We start from the raw sequence: 20627 nt of genomic DNA, 5'->3' as shown, positions 1-20627 counted from the left end.
TATGGACGCTGATTGGCAGGTAACTTCACTCCCCTCTCTCCTCCCTGGTCAAAAGCCTCCCAGCACCCACCGCTCTGCCTCCCCCATTAGGACAAGGCTTTAAACATGAGAGCACCAGGAAGACATGACCCTCGACAACACACACACACACACCACACACACACACACACACACACACACACACACCACACACACCACACGCACACACAGGAAGTGAGCAGACAGCAGCTAGTGAGCTCCACTGAGCTCTGATCCATTCCAGCAGGCAGGACAGCCAGGAACATATGGGTCATATCCCAAAATGGCATGCATCCTATTTCCTATATAGTACACTAACACCCACAGATGCAGTCCCTAGTAACATATGGATCTATAGATCTACCATGGGATCTATTTACCCTCCACCCTGATGATGGACTGTGATCACTAATCTATACATCCGGCTGTCTCTATACATCCTGCTGTCTCTATACATCCTCCTGTCTCTATACGTCCTGCTGTCTCTATACACCTCTATACATCCTGCTGTCTCTATACCTCTCTATACATCCTGCTTCTCTATACCCCCTATACATCCTGCTGTCTCTATACCCCTCATACATCCTGCTGTCTCTATACCCCTCTATACATCCTGCTGTCTCTATACCTCTCTATACATCCTGCGTCTCTATAACCTCTCTATACATCCTGCTATACCTATATATCCTGCTGTCTCTATACATCCTGCTGTCTCTATACCTCCATACATCCTGCTGTCTCTATACCTCTCTATACATCCTGCTGTCTCTATACATCCTGCTGTCTCTATACCTCCATACATCCTGCTGTCTCTATACCTCTCTAACATCTGCTGTTCTATACTCTCTATACATCCTGCTGTCTCTATACCTCTCTATACATCCTGCTGTCTCTATACCTCTCTATACATCCTGCTGCTCTATACATCCTGCTGTCTCTATACCTCTATACATCCTGCTGTCTCTATACCTCTATACATCCTGCTGTCTCTATACCCCTCTATACATCCTGCTGTCTCATATACCTCTCTATACATCCTGCTGTCTCTATACCCTCTATATACATCCTGCTGTCTCTATACCTCTATACATCTGCTGTCTCTATACTCTCTATACATCCTGTCTCTATACATCCTGCTGTCTCTATACCCCTCTATACATCCTGCTGTCTCTACACCCCTGTATACATCCTGCTGTCTCTATACCCCTCTATACATCCTGCTGTCTCTATAAGCCTCTATACATCCTGCTGTCTCTATACATCCTGCTGTCTCTATACCCTCTATACATCCTGCTGTCTCTACAACCCCTGTATACATCCTGCTGTCTCTATACCTCTATACATCCTGCTGTCTCTATACCCCTCTATACATCCTGCTGTCTCTATACCTCTCTATACATCTGCTGTCTCCATACATCCTGCTGTCTCTATAACCCCTCTATACATCCTGCTGTCTCTAAACCTCTATACATCCTGCTGTCTCTATACCTCTATACATCCTGCTGTCTCTATACCCCTCTATACATCCTGCTGTCTCTATACCCCTCTATACATCCTGCTGTCTCTATACCCCTCTATACATCCTGCTGTCTCTATACCCCTCTATACATCCTGCTGTCTCTATACATCCTGACTGTCTCTATACCTCTATACTCCTGCTGTCTCTATACCTCTCTATACATCCTGCTGTCTCTATGCCTCTCTATTACATCCTGCTGTCTCTATACATCCTGCTGTCTCTATAGATCCTGCTGTCTCTAAACCCCTCTATACATCCTGCTGTCTCTATACCCCTCTATACATCCTGCTGTCTCTATAACATCCTGCTGTCCTCTATACATCCGCTGTCTCTATAACCCTCTATACATCCTGCTGTCTCTAAACCTCTATACATCCTGCTGTCGCTATACCTCTCTATACATCCTGCTGTCTCATAACCCTCTATACATCCTGCTGTCTCTAGGCCTCTATAACATCCTGCTGTCTCTATACCTCTATACATCCTGCTGTCTCTATACATCCTGCTGTCTCTATAACCTCTATACATCCGGCTGTCTCTATACATCCTGCTGTCTCTATACCTCTATACATCCTGCTGTCTCTATACCTCTATACATCCTGCGGTCTTATACATCCTACTGTCTCTATACCCCTCTATACATCCTGCTGTCTCTATACCTCTATACATCCTGCTGTCTCTTATACATCCTACTGTCTCTATACCCTCTATACATCCTGTGTCTCTATACCTCTATAAATCCTGCTGTCTCATATACATCCTGCTGTCTCTATACCTCTCTATACATCCTGCTGTCTCTATACCTCTCTATACATCCTGCTGTCTCTATACCTCTATACATCCTGCTGTCTCTATACATCTGCTGTCTCTATACCTCTATACATCCTGCTGTCTCTATACCTCTATACATCCTGCTGCCTCTATACATCCTACTGTCTCTATACCCCTCTATACATCCTGCTGTCTCTATACCTCTATACATCCTGCTGTCTCTATACATCCTGCTGTCTCTATACCTCTCTATACATCCTGCTGTCTCTATACCTCTCTATACATCCTGCTGTCTCTATACCTCTATACATCCTGCTGTCTCTATACATCCTGCTGTCTCTATACCTCTATACATCTGCTGTCCTATACCTCTATACATCCTGCTGTCTCTATAACCTCTATACATCCTGCTGTCTCTACCTCTATACAACCTGCTGTCCTCTATACCTCTATACATCCTGCTGTCTCTATACCTCTATACATCCTGCTGTCTCTATACCTCTATACAATCCTGCTGTCTCCATACCTTATACATCCTGCGTCTCTATACCTCTATACTCCTGCTGTCTCTATACCTCTATACATCCTGCTGTCTCTATACCTCTATACATCCTGCTGTCTCTATCCTCTATACATCCTGCTGCCCTCTATACCTCTATACATCCTGCTGTCTCTATACCTCTATACATCCTGCTGTCTCTATACCTCTATATACATCCTGCTGTCTAATACCTCTATACATCCTGCTGTCTCTATACCTCTATACAGTCCTGCTGTCTCTATACCTCTATACATCCTGCTGTCTCTATACCTCTATACATCCTGCTGTCTCTATACCTCTATACATCCTGCTGTCTACTATACCTCTATACATCCTGCTGTCTCTATACCTCTATACATCCTGCTGTCTCTATACTTATATACATGCTGTCTCTACCTCTATACATCCTGCTGTCTCTATACCTCTATACATCTGCTGTCTCTATACATCCTCTGCTCTATAACCTCTATACATCCTGCTTCTCTATACCTTATACATCCTGCTGTCTCTATACCTCTATACATCCTGCTGTCTCTATACCCCTCTATACATCCTGCTGTCTCTATACCTCTATACATCCTGCTGTCTCTATACCTCTATAACATCCTGCTGTATCTATACCTCTATACATCCTGCTGTCTCTATACCTTATACATCTGCTGTCTCTATACCCCTCTATACATCCTGCTGTTCTATACCTCTCTATACATCCTGCTGTCTCTATACCTCTATACATCCTGCTGTCTCTATACCTTATACATCTGCTGTCTCTATACATCCTGCTGTCTCTATACCTCTATACATCTGCGTCTCTATACTCTATACATCCTGCTGTCTCTATACCTCTATACATCCTGCTGTCTCTATACTCTATACATCCTGCTGTCTCTATACCTCTGCTGTCTCTATACCTCTTACATCCTGCTGTCTCTATACATCCTGCTGTCTCTATACCTCTATACATCCTGCTGTCTCTATACATCCTGCTGTCTCTATACCTCTATACATCCTGCTGTCTCTATACCTCTATACATCCTGCTGTCTCTATACCTCTATACATCCTGCTGTCTCTATACCTCTATACATCCTGCTGTCTCTATACCTCTATACATCCTGCTGTCTCTATACCCTATACATCCTGCTGTCTCTATACCTCTATACATCCTGCTGTCTCTATACCTCATACATCCTGCTGTCTCTATACCTCTATACATCCTGCTGTCTCTATACCTCTATACATCCTGCTGTCTCTATACCTCTATACATCCTGCTGTCTCTATACTATATACATCCTGGGTCTCTATACCTCTATACATCCTGCATCTCACCACAATTCAGACACCCTAAAGCAGGGCATCTCAACCACTTCTGTTATGGTTGTACCACATCTTATAATATCCAGTCAGCAGCAGAGGTAGAGCTAAATCAGACAGGGTAATGTTATAATATCCAGTCAGCAGCAGAGGTAGGGCTAAATCAGACAGGGTAATGTTATAATATCCAGTCAGCAGCAGCAGAGGTTAGCAGCTAAATCAGACAGGGTAATGTTTATAATATCCAGTCAGGCAGCAGCAGAGGTAGAGCTAAATCAGACAGGGTAATGTTATAATATCCAGTCAGCAGCAGAGGTAGGGCTAAATCAGACAGGGTAATGTTATAATATCCAGTCAGCAGCAGAGGTAGGGCTAAATCAGACAGGGTAATGTTATAATAATCCAGTCAGCAGCAGCAGATCTAAATCAGACAGGGTAATGTTATAAATAATCCAGTCCAGCAGCAGAGGTAGAGGCTAAATCAGACAGGGTAATGTTATAATATCCAGTCAGCAGCAGAGGTAGGGTTAATCAGACAGGGTAATGCAGACTGAGACCTACCCAATCATCTCTGACGATGCTGGAGAGCTAGCCAATCAATATTCTCCTCTCCACTCCACTCCTCTCCTCTCCACTCCTCTCCTCTCCTCTCCTCTCCTCTCCTCCTCCTCTCCTCTCCACTCACCTCCACTCCTCTCCTCTCCTCTCCTCTCCTCCTCTCCACTCCTCTCCTCTCCTCCTCCTCTCCTCTCCTCCTCCTCTCCTCTCCACTCCTCTCCTCTCCTCTCCACTCCTCTCCTCTCCTCTCCACTCCACTCCTCTCCTCTCCACTCCACTCCTCTCCTGTCCTCTCCTCTCCTCTCCACTCCTCCTCTCCACTCCTCTCCCCTCCCCTCCCCCTCCCCTCCTCTCCTCTCCTCTCCCCTCCCCTCCCCTCCTCTCCTCCTAGTCCACATTTCAAAACAGAGGTAACATGTAAAAGTGTAAATGAAACTCTGGGAGCTGCATCCTCACCTCTCTGGCAGGTCTTGAAGAACCCCGATTGGCGTTGTGAGGTGTCCTCAGGACGATGTTACCACCGGCGTCCATGACCAGTATGGTGACCTCGAACGCCGCTACGCCATCCTGGTCTCCTAAAACACGGGAAGCCCACCTGCACCACTTAAAACACAGAGAAACATCATATTACAAGCAGTAATCAGTTATGAGTGATTTCAAGCTATTATGATGATTTTCAAGCTATTATGACTGATTTCATGACTGATTCTAGCTATTATGACTGATTTCAAGCTAGTATGACTTTGATTTCACGCTATTGTGACTGATTTAAAGCTATTATGACTGATTTTATGACTGATTTCAAGCTATTACGACTGATTTCAAGCTATTATTGACTGATTTCAAGCTATTGTGACTGATTTCAAGCTATTATGACTGATTTCAAGCTATTATGACTGATTTCATGACTGATTTCAAGCTATTATGACTGATTCAAGCTATTTGACTGTAGTGGCCTGTGTGGTCTAGTGGTTAGTGCTAGGCTGCTGACCCCACACTCCTCACTCTTTCCTGCTTGCTGTTCAGTCTCATGTGTTCAATAAACAACAACACTGAGAAGGTAGCATGGATTCACCAGTCCTGTCTCACCTGAGGTCTACGTGGTACAGAGCCATGAGAGGAACGTTGACCGTGGGGTTGTCCATGATATCCACATCCATGGAGCGCAGTGTCTGGAACTCATAGAAGTACTCTGCCTGCAACACACATGAACGGAGAACAGCTGAACAACCAATGACATGTGGTCTCTCTCTCTAGATGACATGTGGTCTCTCTCTCTAAATGACAGTGTTCTCTCTCTAAATGACATGTGTCTTTCTCTCTAAATGACATGTGGTCTCTCTCTCTCTAAATGACATGTGGTCTCTCTCTCTCTAAATGACATGTGGTCTCTCTCTCTCTAAATGACATTGTGGCTTCTCCTCTCTCTAAAAGACATGTGGGTCTCTCTCTCTAAAGACATGTGGTCTCTCTCTCTAAAAACATATGGTCTCCTCTCTCTAAAAAACATATGGTCTCTCTCGCTCTAAATGACATGTGGTCTCTCTCTCTCTAAATGACATGTGGTCTCTCTCTCTCTAAATGACATGTGGTCTCTCTCTCTAAAAGACATGTGGTCTCTCTCTCTAAAAAACATATGGTCTCTCTCTCTAAATGACATTTGGGTCTCTCTCTCTCTAAATGACATGTGGTCTCTCTCTCTAAATGACATGTGGTCCCTCTCTCTAAAAGACATGTGGTCTCTCTCTCTAAATGACATGTGGTCTCTCTCTCTAAATGACATGTGGTCTCTCTCTCTAAGTGACATGTGGTCTCTCTCTCTAAAATACATGTGGTCTCTCTCTCTAAAAGACATGTGGTCTCTCTCTAAATGACATGTGGTCTCTCTCTAAATGACATGTGGTCCCTCTCTCTAAATGACATGTGGTCCCTCTCTCTAAAAGACATGTGGTCTCTCTCTCTCTAAATGACATGTGGTCTCTCTCTCTCTAAATGACATGTGGTCTCTCTCTAAATGACATGTGGTCTCTCTCTCTCTAAATGACATGTGGTCCTCCTCTCTAGATGACATGTGGTCTCTCTCTAAATGACATGTTGGTCTCTCTCTAGATGACATGTGGTCTCTCTCTCTAGATGACATGTGGTCTCTCTGTCTCTCTTGTCAAGTGATTGGGGCGGCATGGCAGAACACACACAGGGGAAAAAGAGAGAGCCCAGAACAGAGAGATGAAAGAGGGAGAGAGGAAAGGGGAGACAGCGATGTTCCCTCTATGCAGTGAATGCTTCCCAGTGTTAAAGCGTTTGATGAAGGGAAAGGTACACAAGGCGGGCAGAGGGAGAGTAGGCTAATCCTGCAGCTGAATGGTAATAACCAACACAGATAACTCTCCACCATGCAGCCTTTCATGCCCCAGGCTTTTGTTCCTAAGCTTTGCCGGCTGCCTTGAAGTACAGGGGTAACAGAACCCAGGAAAGAGAAGGGCCCTCTTTCTGTATCTCTCTCTCTCTCTCTCTCTCTCTCTCTCTCTCTCTCTCTCTCTCTCTCTCTCTCTATCCCTCTCTCTCCTTCCCTCTCTCTCTCCCACTCTCATTTGCCGACTCAACATGCCATTACCGGATTACGATCTCTGTGTGTTTTGTGTGTGTGTATGTTTAGTGTGTCGTGTGCTGTGTGTGTGTGTGTGTGTTTAGTGTGTGTGTGTGTGTGTGTGTGTGTGTGTGTGTGTGTGTGGTGTGGTGTGTGTGTGTGTGGTGTGTGTGTGTGTGTGTGTGTGCGCCAGCGCTGGCTTGGAGGGAGCTGGAAGCTTTGGTCCGTTCCGCTCTCTGCCGTTCTCTGTAATTTGCTGTCACCAGAGATGATCTCATCAGGAAGAAAAAATTGGTCATTACTTTGACTAAAATAAGTTTACAGTTTATTATGGATGTCAAACACACTTGTTGCAGTCTCCCACAATAGGGGGTTTCTGTATGTGGATTCCTTGTTTTTACTGATAAGGGAATTCTCCCCATCCATGAACACCCCTCCTCACAAACCACTGGCTCTATCAGAAGAAGAAGATGAAGAAGATGAAGAAGATGAAGAAGATGAAGAAGGCAAGAATTCAGAAGAAACAATAAGAATCTAAAAGAAGAAGGCGGAGAAGAGGAGGGTGAAGCAGAGAAGAGGAGGGTGAAGCAGAGAAGAAGGGGGGAAGCAGAGAAGAAGAGGGTGAAGCAGAGAAGAAGGGGGGAAGCAGAGAAGAAGAGGGTGAAGCAGAGAAGAGGGTGAAGCAGAGAAGGGGGTGAAGCAGAGAAGAGGGTGAAGCAGAGAAGAGGGTGAAGCAGAGAAGAGGAGGGTGAAGCAGAGAAGAGGAGGGTGAAGCAGAGAAGAGGAGGGTGAAGCAGAGAAGAGGAGGGTGAAGCAGAGAGGAGGGTGAAGCAGAGAAGAAGAGGGTGAAGCAGAGAAGAAGGGGGGAAGCAGAGAAGAAGAGGGTGAAGCAGAGAAGAGGGTGAAGCAGAGAAGGGGGTGAAGCAGAGACGAAGAGGGTGAAGCAGAGAAGAGGGTGAAGCAGAGAAGAGGTAGCAAGAGAGGGTAAAAGGGGCAGAGAAGAAGAGGTTGAAGCAGAGAAGAGGAGGGTGAAGCAGAGAAGAGGAGGGTGAAGCAGAGAAGAGGAGGGTGAAGCAGAGAAGAGGAGGGTGAAGCAGAGAGAGGGTGAAGCAGAGAAGAAGAGGGGAAGCAGAGAAGAAGGGGGGAAGCAGAGAAGAAGAGGGTGAAGCAGAGAAGAGGAGGGTGAAGAAGAGAAGAGGGTGAAGCAGAGAAGGAGAGGTGAAGCAGAGAAGAAGAGGGTGAAGCAGAGAAGAAGAGGGTGAAGCAGAGAAGAGGAGGGTGAAGAGGAGGAGACGAGGAGGGTGAAGCAGAGAAGAGGAGGGTGAAGAGGAGGAGACGAGGAGGGTGAAGCAGAGAAGAAGAAGAGGGTGATAAGGAGAAGAGGCTGAAGCAGAGAAGAGGGTGAAGCAGAGAAGGGGGTGAAGCAGAGACGAAGAGGGTGAAGCAGAGAAGAGGGTGAAGCAGAGAAGAGGGTAAAGCAGAGAAGAAGAGGTTGAAGCAGAGAAGAGGAGGGTGAAGCAGAGAAGAGGAGGGTGAAGCAGAGAAGAGGAGGGTGAAGCAGAGAAGAGGAGGGTGAAGCAGAGAGGAGGGTGAAGCAGAGAAGAAGAGGGTGAAGCAGAGAAGAAGGGGGGAAGCAGAGAAGAAGAGGGTGAAGCAGAGAAGAGGAGGGTGAAGAAGAGAAGAGGGTGAAGCAGAGAAGGAGAGGGTGAAGCAGAGAAGAAGAGGGTGAAGCAGAGAAGAAGAGGGTGAAGCAAAGAAGAGGGTGAAGCAGAGAAGAAGAGGGTGAAGCAGAGAAGAAGAAGGTGAAGCAGAGAAGAGGGTGAAGAGGAGGAGACGAGGAGGAGGAGAAGAGGGTGATCTTTCGAGAAGAAGGAATGTCACCGTGGTCCAGGGGCCTCCCACCCAGGGAGCGGTGAGGTCATGGCTCTGTGACCTAATAACAATGTAACGCGTGGCCCCTGGGGCCCCTGGGATTCCTCCTGACAGAGACAGCCCCTTCATGTGGCAGGGGAACAATGCTCTCTCAACACAAGGGCTGTGTCCCAAATGGCACCCTATTCCTTGCTCTGGTCAAAAGTAGTGCACTATATAGGGAATATGATGCTATAGGCCCTGGTCAAAAGTAGTGCACTATATAGGGAATAGTGTGTCATTATGGACAGACATTGTTTCCTATCTCTCTTCATATCATCTACGAATGAAGGTGAAATGCCACAATCCAAACGATGATGGTTTATTCGTGTTTTCAGAGGACAATACTGGTGCCTTAAAACCCTTTCAAGGTTATCATTCAGTCATGATTCAGAAGTGATTTGTCACGCTGCAGTGGCATAGCGCAGTTTCGCGGGGCCCCTCCGCAGAACAGCGACTCAATTATTTTTCCCAAATAACACAAATATTGACTCCATCGGTGACTGAGTTGACAACGGTTACTCAAAACAGACATATAAAAATAAAAGTTGAAAACAAACATTAGTAAAATATGGTTAATTATTAATTTGAAAATCCCCAATAGAAACAACCAGTCTATCAGATCTTTCAGCCCCCTGGTGTTTCTTGGCTAGTTCCATCGTTTTGTTCACATGCTAGGTTGTTTTTCAATATTAGTTTTGAGTTTGCTGCAACTCTCTGCTGCTGGTGAAGAGACACGGAGATTCTCATATCTGACACTGACACGTTAATACTTAACAGTGGATTGACGCAGCCGTGTGTCGATCTAATTAACATAATACCAAAAAATCCCCATCAAAACCCATCAATTTAAAATAGAGATATCTGTTGTTGTTTTTTTTGCATTTGATACGTCTCCTGTTTATCAGACAGGAGACATCACCAAAATCAGTCTTCTCACAAACGTCTGACCACTTTATGGAAAGAGGAGACTCTCACGAACACGATGGTGTTCACAAGTCACTCGTCTGAAGGAACCTGGTAATGGTTTAAAATAATGAATGGCGGTATGGAGGTAGTTTCATGCCAACAAAAAAATATATACTGTATAAACTTCCTGAGCTTTCTTATATGTCCTAGATATAGGACAGACACTTCAACACCTTATTCCTTATGATGCATTTTTTGACTGTCTGTTTATGAATGTGTTATCAAATGCATTTCTATGGGCTATAGTATTAAAGGCCAAAATTCTATATTTGATCAAATAATAATGAATTAATTATACCCCAAGACAAAAGATTGAAGTGCCTTTTAACAGGATATGCTCCACTGCTGGGTTTTTCACACTCAACAGTTTCCTGTCTGTGTCAAGAACGATCCGCCACCCAAAGAACATCCAGCCAACTTGACACAACTGTGGGAAGCATTGGACTCAACATGGGTCAGCATCCCTGTGGAACGCTTTCTACACCTTGTAGAGTCCATGTCCCGACTAATTGAGGCTGTTCTGAAAAAAGGAGTGCAACTCAATATTAGGAAGATGTTTATAATGTTTTGTAAACTCTATGGCAGAAAAAAATCCATCTTGTTAAAAAAATGTGAGTGGCTGGCAGATTTAAAAAAAAATCTACCTGCCACAGAGTCTGCTGTCATAACGCAGTTTCTCTGGACCCCCGTAAGGTATACAACTGTTCTGTATAGGCTACCTGAACCTGCTCTGGACCCCGTAAGGTATACAACTGTTCTGTATAGGCTACCTGAACCGGCTCTGGACCCCGTAAGGTATACAACTGTTCTGTATAGGCTACCTGAACCTGCTCTGGACCCCGTAAGGTATACAACTGTTCTGTATAGGCTACCTGAACCTGCTCTGGACCCCGTAAGGTATACAACTGTTCTGTATAGGCTACCTGAACCTGCACTGGACCCCGTAAGGTATACAACTGTTCTGTATAGGCTACCTGAACCTGCTCTGGACCCCGTAAGGTATACAACTGTTCTGTATAGGCTACCTGAACCTGCTCTGGACCCCGTAAGGTAAACAACTGTTCTGTATAGGCTACCTGAACCTGCTCTGGACCCCGTAAGGTATACAACTGTTCTGTATAGGCTACCTGAACCTGCTCTGGACCCCGTAAGGTAAACAACTGTTCTGTATAGGCTACCTGAACCTGCTCTGGACCCCGTAAGGTATACAACTGTTCTGTATAGGCTACCTGAACCTGCTCTGGACCCCGTAAGGTATACAACTGTTCTGTATAGGCTACCTGAACCTGCTCTGGACCCCGTAAGGTATACAACTGTTCTGTATAGGCTACCTGAACCTGCTCTGGACCCCGTAAGGTACACAACTGTTCTGTATAGGCTACCTGAACCTGCTCTGGACCCCGTAAGGTATACAACTGTTCTGTATAGGCTACCTGAACCTGCTCTGGACCCCGTAAGGTAAACAACTGTTCTGTATAGGCTACCTGAACCTGCTCTGGACCCCGTAAGGTATACAACTGTTCTGTATAGGCTACCTGAACCTGCTCTGGACCCCGTAAGGTACACAACTGTTCTGTATAGGCTACCTGAACCTGCTCTGGACCCCGTAAGGTACACAACTGTTCTGTATAGGCTACCTGAACCTGCTCTGGACCCCGTAAGGTACACAACTGTTCTGTATAGGCTACCTGAACCTGCTCTGGACCCCGTAAGGTACACAACTGTTCTGTATAGGCTACCTGAACCTGCTCTGGACCCCGTAAGGTACACAACTGTTCTGTATAGGCTACCTGAACCTGCACTGGACCCCGTAAGGTATACAACTGTTCTGTATAGGCTACCTGAACCTGCACTGGACCCCGTAAGGTATACAACTGTTCTGTATAGGCTACCTGAACCTGCACTGGACCCCGTAAGGTACACAACTGTTCTGTATAGGCTACCTGAACCTGCTCTGGACCCCGTAAGGTACACAACTGTTCTGTATAGGCTACCTGAACCTGCTCTGGACCCCGTAAGGTATACAACTGTTCTGTATAGGCTACCTGAACCTGCTCTGGACCCCGTAAGGTATACAACTGTTCTGTATAGGCTACCTGAACCTGCTCTGGACCCCGTAAGGTATACAACTGTTCTGTATAGGCTACCTGAACCTGCTCTGGACCCCGTAAGGTACACAACTGTTCTGTATAGGCTACCTGAACCTGCTCTGGACCCCCGTAAGGTATACAACTGTTCTGTATAGGCTACCTGAACCTGCTCTGGACCCCGTAAGGTATACAACTGTTCTGTATAGGCTACCTGAACCTGCTCTGGACCCCGTAAGGTATACAACTGTTCTGTATAGGCTACCTGAACCTGCTCTGGACCCCGTAAGGTATACAACTGTTCTGTATAGGCTACCTGAACCTGCTCTGGACCCCGTAAGGTATACAACTGTTCTGTATAGGCTACCTGAACCTGCTCTGGACCCCGTAAGGTATACAACTGTTCTGTATAGGCTACCTGAACCTGCATGACATGAGCCGTCCTCACACTCTCTCCCAGCTTGGGTGGAAAGTTGTATGTAAAACTAGTCTATTAATGCCAATTAATAATCAGGTCCTCAAAACACCAGCTCACCATGGATTGTTTCATTATGCAGTGTACTACAGTATCTATAGCTATTTACCATGCTGAGATGCTATTTATAAACGCTTTATAAATATTCCACATCAAATAGCCTAACAATGAGGAAGAAAGTAGTTGGCTTGAGGATAAATTCAGCCACTATTTACTGTTGACCTCAGTGGGTTTTGTCTGGCTAATAGCCTACACAAATGGGCTGCAATAGTCAAGGTCAATTCAATTAAATCAAATTAAATCCAACTTGAGAGATCTGAAGCCTCCTTTTTTTTGTGTGTGTGCAAATGTTTTCACCACAGTTTTTAGGTCCAGGTTGTGGGCCCGACTGTTTTGTATACTGAGTATTGCCACCCCAGACAGTCTTTCCAGAGACATTGTGTATTATAGGTCCATTGTGCTGTACACAATTTAAACTTAGTCTTGAATGATGTATGCCAAGATATACCAGAGATTCGGGACTGTTGATATTACAACCACACAACTCAAACATCGGTTCACCACATCGGTTCACCACATCGGTTCACCGGTATGAACCAAATTGTTTTTTTTTGTTTTTTTGGTTCAGTCCCTCAAGAACTGTTGTCTGCTAAATATGATCATCTGTTTGCATCTGCCAATTGACTGGCTGTTCAGTATCCAGACGACCTGTCCCCAGAGCTTCCTATACACTTCATGTATTACCATAACGTGTTGAGACCAGCAATTAAGGACAATGAGAGTCTCAATTATGAACGATGTTACAGAACTGCTGTATTTCAACTCCCTTCTGCCCAGTTTCCCTGATATTGCTACGACAATCAAGCTGGGTCTTTTTTTTACCCTCCCTGTAACTGTGGCAGCTGCGGAGAGATCGTTTTTCTAAACTAAAACTGATAAAGAACTAGGCCTGCCTAAGAAGCGTTAGGCTCTCGGTCTGATATGGGCTGTAGAACACCTGAGTAAGCTTCACTCACTGCACTGCACCGTTAGGCTCTCGGGCTGATATGGGCTGTAGAACACCTGAGTAAGCTTCACTCACTGCACTGCACCGTTAGGCTCTCGGTCTGATATGGGCTGTAGAACACCTGAGTAAGCTTCACTCACTGCACTGCACCGTTAGGCTCTCGGTCTGATATGGGCTGTAGAACACCTGAGTAAGCTTCACTCACTGCACTGCACCGTTAGGCTCTCGGTCTGATATGGGCTGTAGAACACCTGAGTAAGCTTCACTCACTGCACTGCACCGTTAGGCTCTCGGGCTGATATGGGCTGTAGAACACCTGAGTAAGCTTCACTCACTGCACTGCACCGTTAGGCTCTCGGGCTGATATGGGCTGTAGAACACCTGAGTAAGCTTCACTCACTGCACTGCACCGTTAGGCTCTCGGTCTGATATGGGCTGTGGAACACCTGAGTAAGCTTCACTCACTGCACTGCACCGTTAGGCTCTCGGTCTGATATGGGCTGTAGAACACCTGAGTAAGCTTCACTCACTGCACTGCACCGTTAGGCTCTCGGTCTGATATGGGCTGTAGAACACCTGAGTAAGCTTCACTCACTGCACTGCACCGTTAGGCTCTCGGTCTGATATGGGCTGTAGAACACCTGAGTAAGCTTCACTCACTGCACTGCACCGTTAGGCTCTCGGTCTGATATGGGCTGTAGAACACCTGAGTAAGCTTCACTCACTGCACTGCACCGTTAGGCTCTCGGTCTGATATGGGCTGTAGAACACCTGAGTAAGCTTCACTCACTGCACTGCACCGTTAGGCTCTCGGTCTGATATGGGCTGTAGAACACCTGAGTAAGCTTCACTCACTGCACTGCACCGTTAGGCTCTCGGTCTGATATGGGCTGTAGAACACCTGAGTAAGCTTCACTCACTGCACTGCACCGTTAGGCTCTCGGTCTGATATGGGCTGTAGAACACCTGAGTAAGCTTCACTCACTGCACTGCACCGTTAGGCTCTCGGTCTGATATGGGCTGTAGAACACCTGAGTAAGCTTCACTCACTGCACTGCACCGTTAGGCTCTCGGTCTGATATGGGCTGTAGAACACCTGAGTAAGCTTCACTCACTGCACTGCACCGTTAGGCTCTCGGTCTGATATGGGCTGTAGAACACCTGAGTAAGCTTCACTCACTGCACTGCACCGTTAGGCTCTCGGTCTGATATGGGCTGTAGAACACCTGAGTAAGCTTCACTCACTGCACTGCACCGTTAGGCTCTCGGGCTGATATGGGCTGTAGAACACCTGAGTAAGCTTCACTCACTGCACTGGCGTCTTCGTAGCTTTGATCACTGATATCCCCTGATACTTTCAATCAGTTTTCTTTTTTCACTGTTTCAGTCACATTCCTGAAGCCCAAGAAACATAAACTTGGCTTCCCAGTACATATGGAAATTAAAAAGGTTTATGAATGACTTTTTTGGAGGGTTACTGTCAAAATGATTTATTAATTTTTTTAAATAAATAAATAGACATCGATGACATTCGCATGGGGCCCCAGAGCTTGTGGGTCCCCTGCCTTGAATAAAAGATGGCTGCCGTTTTATGGGCTCTCAACCAATCGTGTTCTTATGTTTTCTCGTTGGTTAAGAGCTCGTCAGTAAGCATTTTCACTGTAAGGTCTACCTACACCTGTTGGTTAAGAGCTCATCAGTAAGCATTTTCACTGTAAGGTCTACTACACCTGTTGGTTAAGAGCTCGTCAGTAAGCATTTTCACTGTAAGGTCTATCTACACCTGTTGGTTAAGAGCTCGTCAGTAAGCATTTTCACTGTAAGGTCACCTACACATGTTGGTTAAGAGCTCATCAGTAAGCATTTTCACTGTAAGGTCTATCTACACCTGTTGGTTAAGAGCTCATCAGTAAGCATTTTCACTGTAAGGTCTATCTACACCTGTTGGTTAAGAGCTCGTCAGTAAGCATTTTCACTGTAAGGTCTATCTACACCTGTTGGTTAAGAGCTCGTCAGTAAGCATTTTCACTGTAAGGTCTATCTACACCTGTTGGTTAAGAGCTCGTCAGTAAGCATTTTCACTGTAAGGTCACCTACACATGTTGGTTAAGAGCTCATCAGTAAGCATTTTCACTGTAAGGTCTACCTACACCTGTTGGTTAAGAGCTCGTCAGTAAGCATTTTCACTGTAAGGTCACCTACACCTGTTGGTTAAGAGCTCGTCAGTAAGCATTTTCACTGTAAGGTCTATCTACACCTGTTGGTTAAGAGCTCGTCAGTAAGCATTTTCACTGTAAGGTCTACCTACACCTGTTGTTAAGAGCTCGTCAGTAAGCATTTTCACTGTAAGGTCTACCTACACCTGTTGGTTAAGAGCTCATCAGTAAGCATTTTCACTGTAAGGTCTATCTACACCTGTTGTATTCGGCGCACGTGATGAATAACATGTGATTTGATTTTGATTTGAGGGTAATCCACAGGTGTCTGGTACGCCAGTGAGTGTCTGTTGGACCAAAAAAGTTAAATTCCCACCCTGACGTTAGACAACAATCTGAAAGAGTTCATGTTTTACGGAGTTAGCAAATACTAATAAACAATTTAGTTTTTCATCAGTTGCTTTACGAACCTAAAACTTAATTTAATATTTTAATAATATTAATATTTCATATCCAAAAATTCATATTCTATAAGGCAGATGGATTTGACAGTTTATGGTTGTGATAATGGTGATTTCAATATTGTTTGTTTAAATCTATCAAAAAGTCGAGAACTTTCCAGACCATGAGTGACCTTGTTGCACTACATGTAATGAGGAATAAACAGGGGTCCTTATGGTATAGCTGTCCCTGCTCATTCCTGATTCATTTAGGCTCCATTCCAGACATTATTATGAGCCGTCCTCCCATCTGCAGCCTCCACTGGTTCATATGCTATCTGGGGGGGCCCGGCCTTCGGGGGGGCAAAAAGTATATATATACAGTACCAGTCAAAAGTTTAGACACACCTACTCATTCCAGGGTTTTTCTTTATTTTTTACTATTTTCTACATTGTAGAATAATAGTGAAGACATCAAAACTATGAAATAACACATATGGAATCATATAGTAACCAAAGAAGTGTTAAACAAATCAAAATATATTTTATATTCTTCAAAGTAGCCACCCTTTGCCTTAATGACAGCTTTGCACAACCTTGGCATTCTCTAAACCAGCTTCATGAGGTAGTCACCTGGAATGCATTTCAATTAACAGGTGTGCCTTCTTAAAAGTTGATTTGTGGATTTGTTTTCCTTCTTAATGCGTTTGAGCCAATCAGTTGTGTTGTGACAAGGTAGGGGTGGTATACAGAAGATGGCCCTACTTGGTAAAAGACCAAGTCCATATTATGACAAGAACAGCTCAAATAAGCAAAGAGAAATGACAGTCCATCATTACTTTAAGACATGAAGGTCAGTCAATCTGGAAAATTTCAAGAACTTGGAACGTTTCTTCAAGTGCAGTCACAAAAACCATCAAGCGCTATGAAGAAACTGGCTCTCATGAGGACAGACACAGGAAAGGAAGATCCAGAGTTACCTCTGCTACAGAGGATAAGTTCATTAGAGTTACCAGCCTCAGAAATTGCAGCCCAAATAAATGCTTCACAGAGTTCAAGTAACAGACACATCGCAACATTAACTGTTCAGAGGAGACTGTGTGAATCAGGCCTTCATGGTCGAATTGCTGCAAAGAAACCACTACTAAAGGACACCAATAAGAAGAAGAGACTTGGTTGGGCCAAGAAACACGAGCAATGGACATTAGATCGGTGGAAATCTGTCCTTTGGTCGAATGAGCCCAAATTTGAGATTTTTGGTTCCAACCGCCGTGTCTTTGTGAGACGCAGAGTCGATGAACAGATGATCTCTGCATGAGTGGTTCCCACCGTGAAGCATGGAGGAGGAGGTGTGATGGTGTGGGGGTGCTTTGCTGGTGACACTGTCTGATCTATTTAGAATTCAAGGCACACTTAACAAGCATGGCTTTCACAGCATTCTGCAGTGATACCCCATCCCATCTGGTTTGCGCTGGGACTATGTAACGCCCTGGCCATAGAGAGGGGTTTTTGTTTTTTATTTTGGTTAGGCCAGGGTGTTACATTGGGTGGGCGTTCTATGTTCATTTTTCTATGTTTTTGTATTTCTTTGTTTTGGGCCATGTGTGGCTCCCAATCAGGCACAGCTGTAGTTTGTTGTTGCTGATTGGGAGTCACACATAAGGAGCCTGTTTTTCCTTTGGGTTTTGTGGGGGATTGTTTTCTGTCTCGTTCGTTTTTGACCAGACAGGACTGTTTGCTATCGTTGCTGTTTTATGTTTTGTTTATAGTGGTTCATTTGATTAAATATTCATAATGAATCCACACCCTCCGCTGCATCTTGGTTTTCTTGCAACGACAGCCCTTACAGACTATCATTTGTTTTTCAACAGGACAATCACCCAAAACAACTCCAGGCTGTGTAAGGGCTTTTTGACCAAGAAGGAGAGTGATGGAGTGCTGCATCAGATGACCTGGCCTCCACAATCACCCGACCTCAACTAAATTGAGATGGTTTGGAATGAGTTGGACCGCATAGTGAAGTACTCAGTATATGTGGGAACTCCTTCAAAACTGTTGGAAAAGCATTCCAGGTGAAGCTGGTTGAGAGAATGCCAAGAGTCTGCAAAGCTGACATCAAGGCAAAGAGTGGCTACTTTGTAGAATCTAAAAATATAACATATATTTTGATTTAATACGTTTTTGGGTTACTTATTTCATACTTTTGATGTCTTCACTATTATTCTACAATGTAGAAAATAGTAAAAAAATAAAATAAAATAAAGAAAAACCCTTGAATGAGTAGGTGTGTCCAAAACTTTTGACTGGTACTGTATATAAATAAATAAAAGAAATGAATGAATAAATATTATATATATATATATAATTTTTATTTATTCATTCATTTCTTTTATAGCCTAGGCTCCTTGTGAAGTCTTCATGAAGCTCAATGTCTTTGAACATAAAAGAGGGTATATTTGCATCTTCATTACATTATTACCATTAATAGTTTATAACCGTTTTATGTGTGTTATACATAAATGTCAATATTGTCCAATGGCCTCAACAGTAGGTTACCAAATCACTTATAGGAGAGAGAAGTACTTGTTTGCAAGGCATTTTTTTGTGTGTAGATAAATACAATAATTCTGCCACTGCACTGGCTGTTATTGCCAAAGTTGTTCTCATAACAAAGCTTATGAACAGGGACACCATTGCACAAAGCGATTCCAAATGGAACCTTCTTCTCCTTCTCTGTTCCAATAAAGAACGCGGGATGGGTCTGGCACGCGTCTGAGAATTTGACCAATGTTTTCAAAAGCGCAGATGGACCAGATGTTTGGCACATGTCCTAGATGCGGCCTTGCGGCGCCCCGGCTCTTTGATCCGTGGCGGCAGGTCCACGACACCGACATGTAAAATACCGCAAGAGATGGGAATTAGAATATTAAAAAAGGAAACTGGTCAGAGAGCTCAAGCTAAAGCTTTTTTTTTTAAATCAATCATCTACTGCTACCGCGCGCATAGGCTTCTTTTTAAACCTCCAAAATTGCGTAGTTGTTTGATCAGAATTGGGTCTTTGATGTAGGGAAAGCGTGAGAAACAATAGTTCAGAAGAAATGTGGACTAGTTTTTGAATGAAGGCTTAAGTGTGGGGGGATAGTCAGTGGCTCTTGCCTAGTTTATTGATCTTTACCGAGAAAATAATTTCAAAGACATTCTTCATTTGAAGTTCGTTTTTTAAATGCCTAATTTGGTTAATCAATGCATACTAAACATTGGCTATTAACCTATCGATTCAAAATAATAAGAAAAACAACCTTAATCATTATTTTCTAAAAACAAAATTAATTGCAGCCTTTTCGCCATATAGAATTGCGCACTAGTCACCGCATTGCCCACTGGCTACAATTACGCGCCTGTTCTCAGATCAATAGCCTTTGATATAGCCTATCGATGACCACTAAAAGTATTACAATAAATGGAATCAAATATACACATTTTCCTGTTTTGAAATGAATGTAGGCCTATAGGCTGTGACCCTATCGCCGTGTCCTACCTGTTCAGTAGCTTGCCAGGTGAAGTTGACGTTCTGGATATTGACAGGTATCGCAGGCATCCTCTGCTGGGCCTTTCTGAAGTCAGTTGTGAATGGAGCCATCTTCCCCTCTGACACGATCAAGATATCCTCCTCAAAACCTGCACAATAACACACACTGACATTTCAACCAGAGCATTTAAAACACATGCGAAAGCGCATGGGTGTCTACAAAGTTTAACTCGGTCCAATATAATAGGGTTCACAGTGTATGGAACTCACCCCTTTAAAGTTAAAGTTACAATCCATCTTTTCTATGCACATTTAAGATAATTCAAGTGACACTGTAACATTGGATTAATTGAAAAATTAACGCTACTTACCAATTAGGATTCTGGCTTGGTTGGCATCAATCCACATGTACAAACTTCCCTGCTGCTCCTGCGCAGCTTTGGACATCAAACCACCCAAAAGTAGAAGAAAGCACGTTTTGATGGGGGACAGAAAAACTGAGGCTGTCTCGGTAGCCATCCTGAGTTGCAGCCTCTCAAATCTAACCCTTTAAATTGTAAATGTATCTCCGTTCGGTCTCCTCGTAGTTAAATTGTGTGTCTGTGTATGCTGGGTTAGCCACTGTACTCAAGTCTGGTATGCCGTGAGTGAGCCTCTTTCATTGACAGTGAGACGCCAGCGTTACGTCGCAAGCTACTTGTACACAGCGGGCGCTGCAGGGAGGATGTGTGGCCACACGGTGGCGCA

General features: G+C 44.5%; 1 protein-coding gene across 1 annotated transcript in view; it reads right to left on the bottom strand.

The window, feature by feature from the left end:
* The window catches only part of LOC115182050 (wnt inhibitory factor 1-like), a 20784-nt gene extending 157 nt beyond the window's left edge, over window positions 1-20627 (bottom strand). The window contains exons 1-4 of the mRNA XM_029743690.1: window positions 20252-20627; window positions 19890-20029; window positions 5810-5916; window positions 5177-5315 (exon numbers count right to left, since the gene is read on the bottom strand). Coding sequence (XP_029599550.1) covers window positions 5177-5315; window positions 5810-5916; window positions 19890-20029; window positions 20252-20399 — 534 coding nt within the window. The 5' untranslated portion in view covers window positions 20400-20627. The remainder of the gene's footprint in view (window positions 1-5176; window positions 5316-5809; window positions 5917-19889; window positions 20030-20251) is intronic.

Source organism: Salmo trutta, unplaced genomic scaffold (genome assembly GCF_901001165.1).
Source record: "Salmo trutta unplaced genomic scaffold, fSalTru1.1, whole genome shotgun sequence".
NCBI classification, from domain to species: Eukaryota; Metazoa; Chordata; class Actinopteri; order Salmoniformes; family Salmonidae; genus Salmo; species Salmo trutta.
This window is presented reverse-complemented; position numbering and strand designations above follow the sequence as displayed.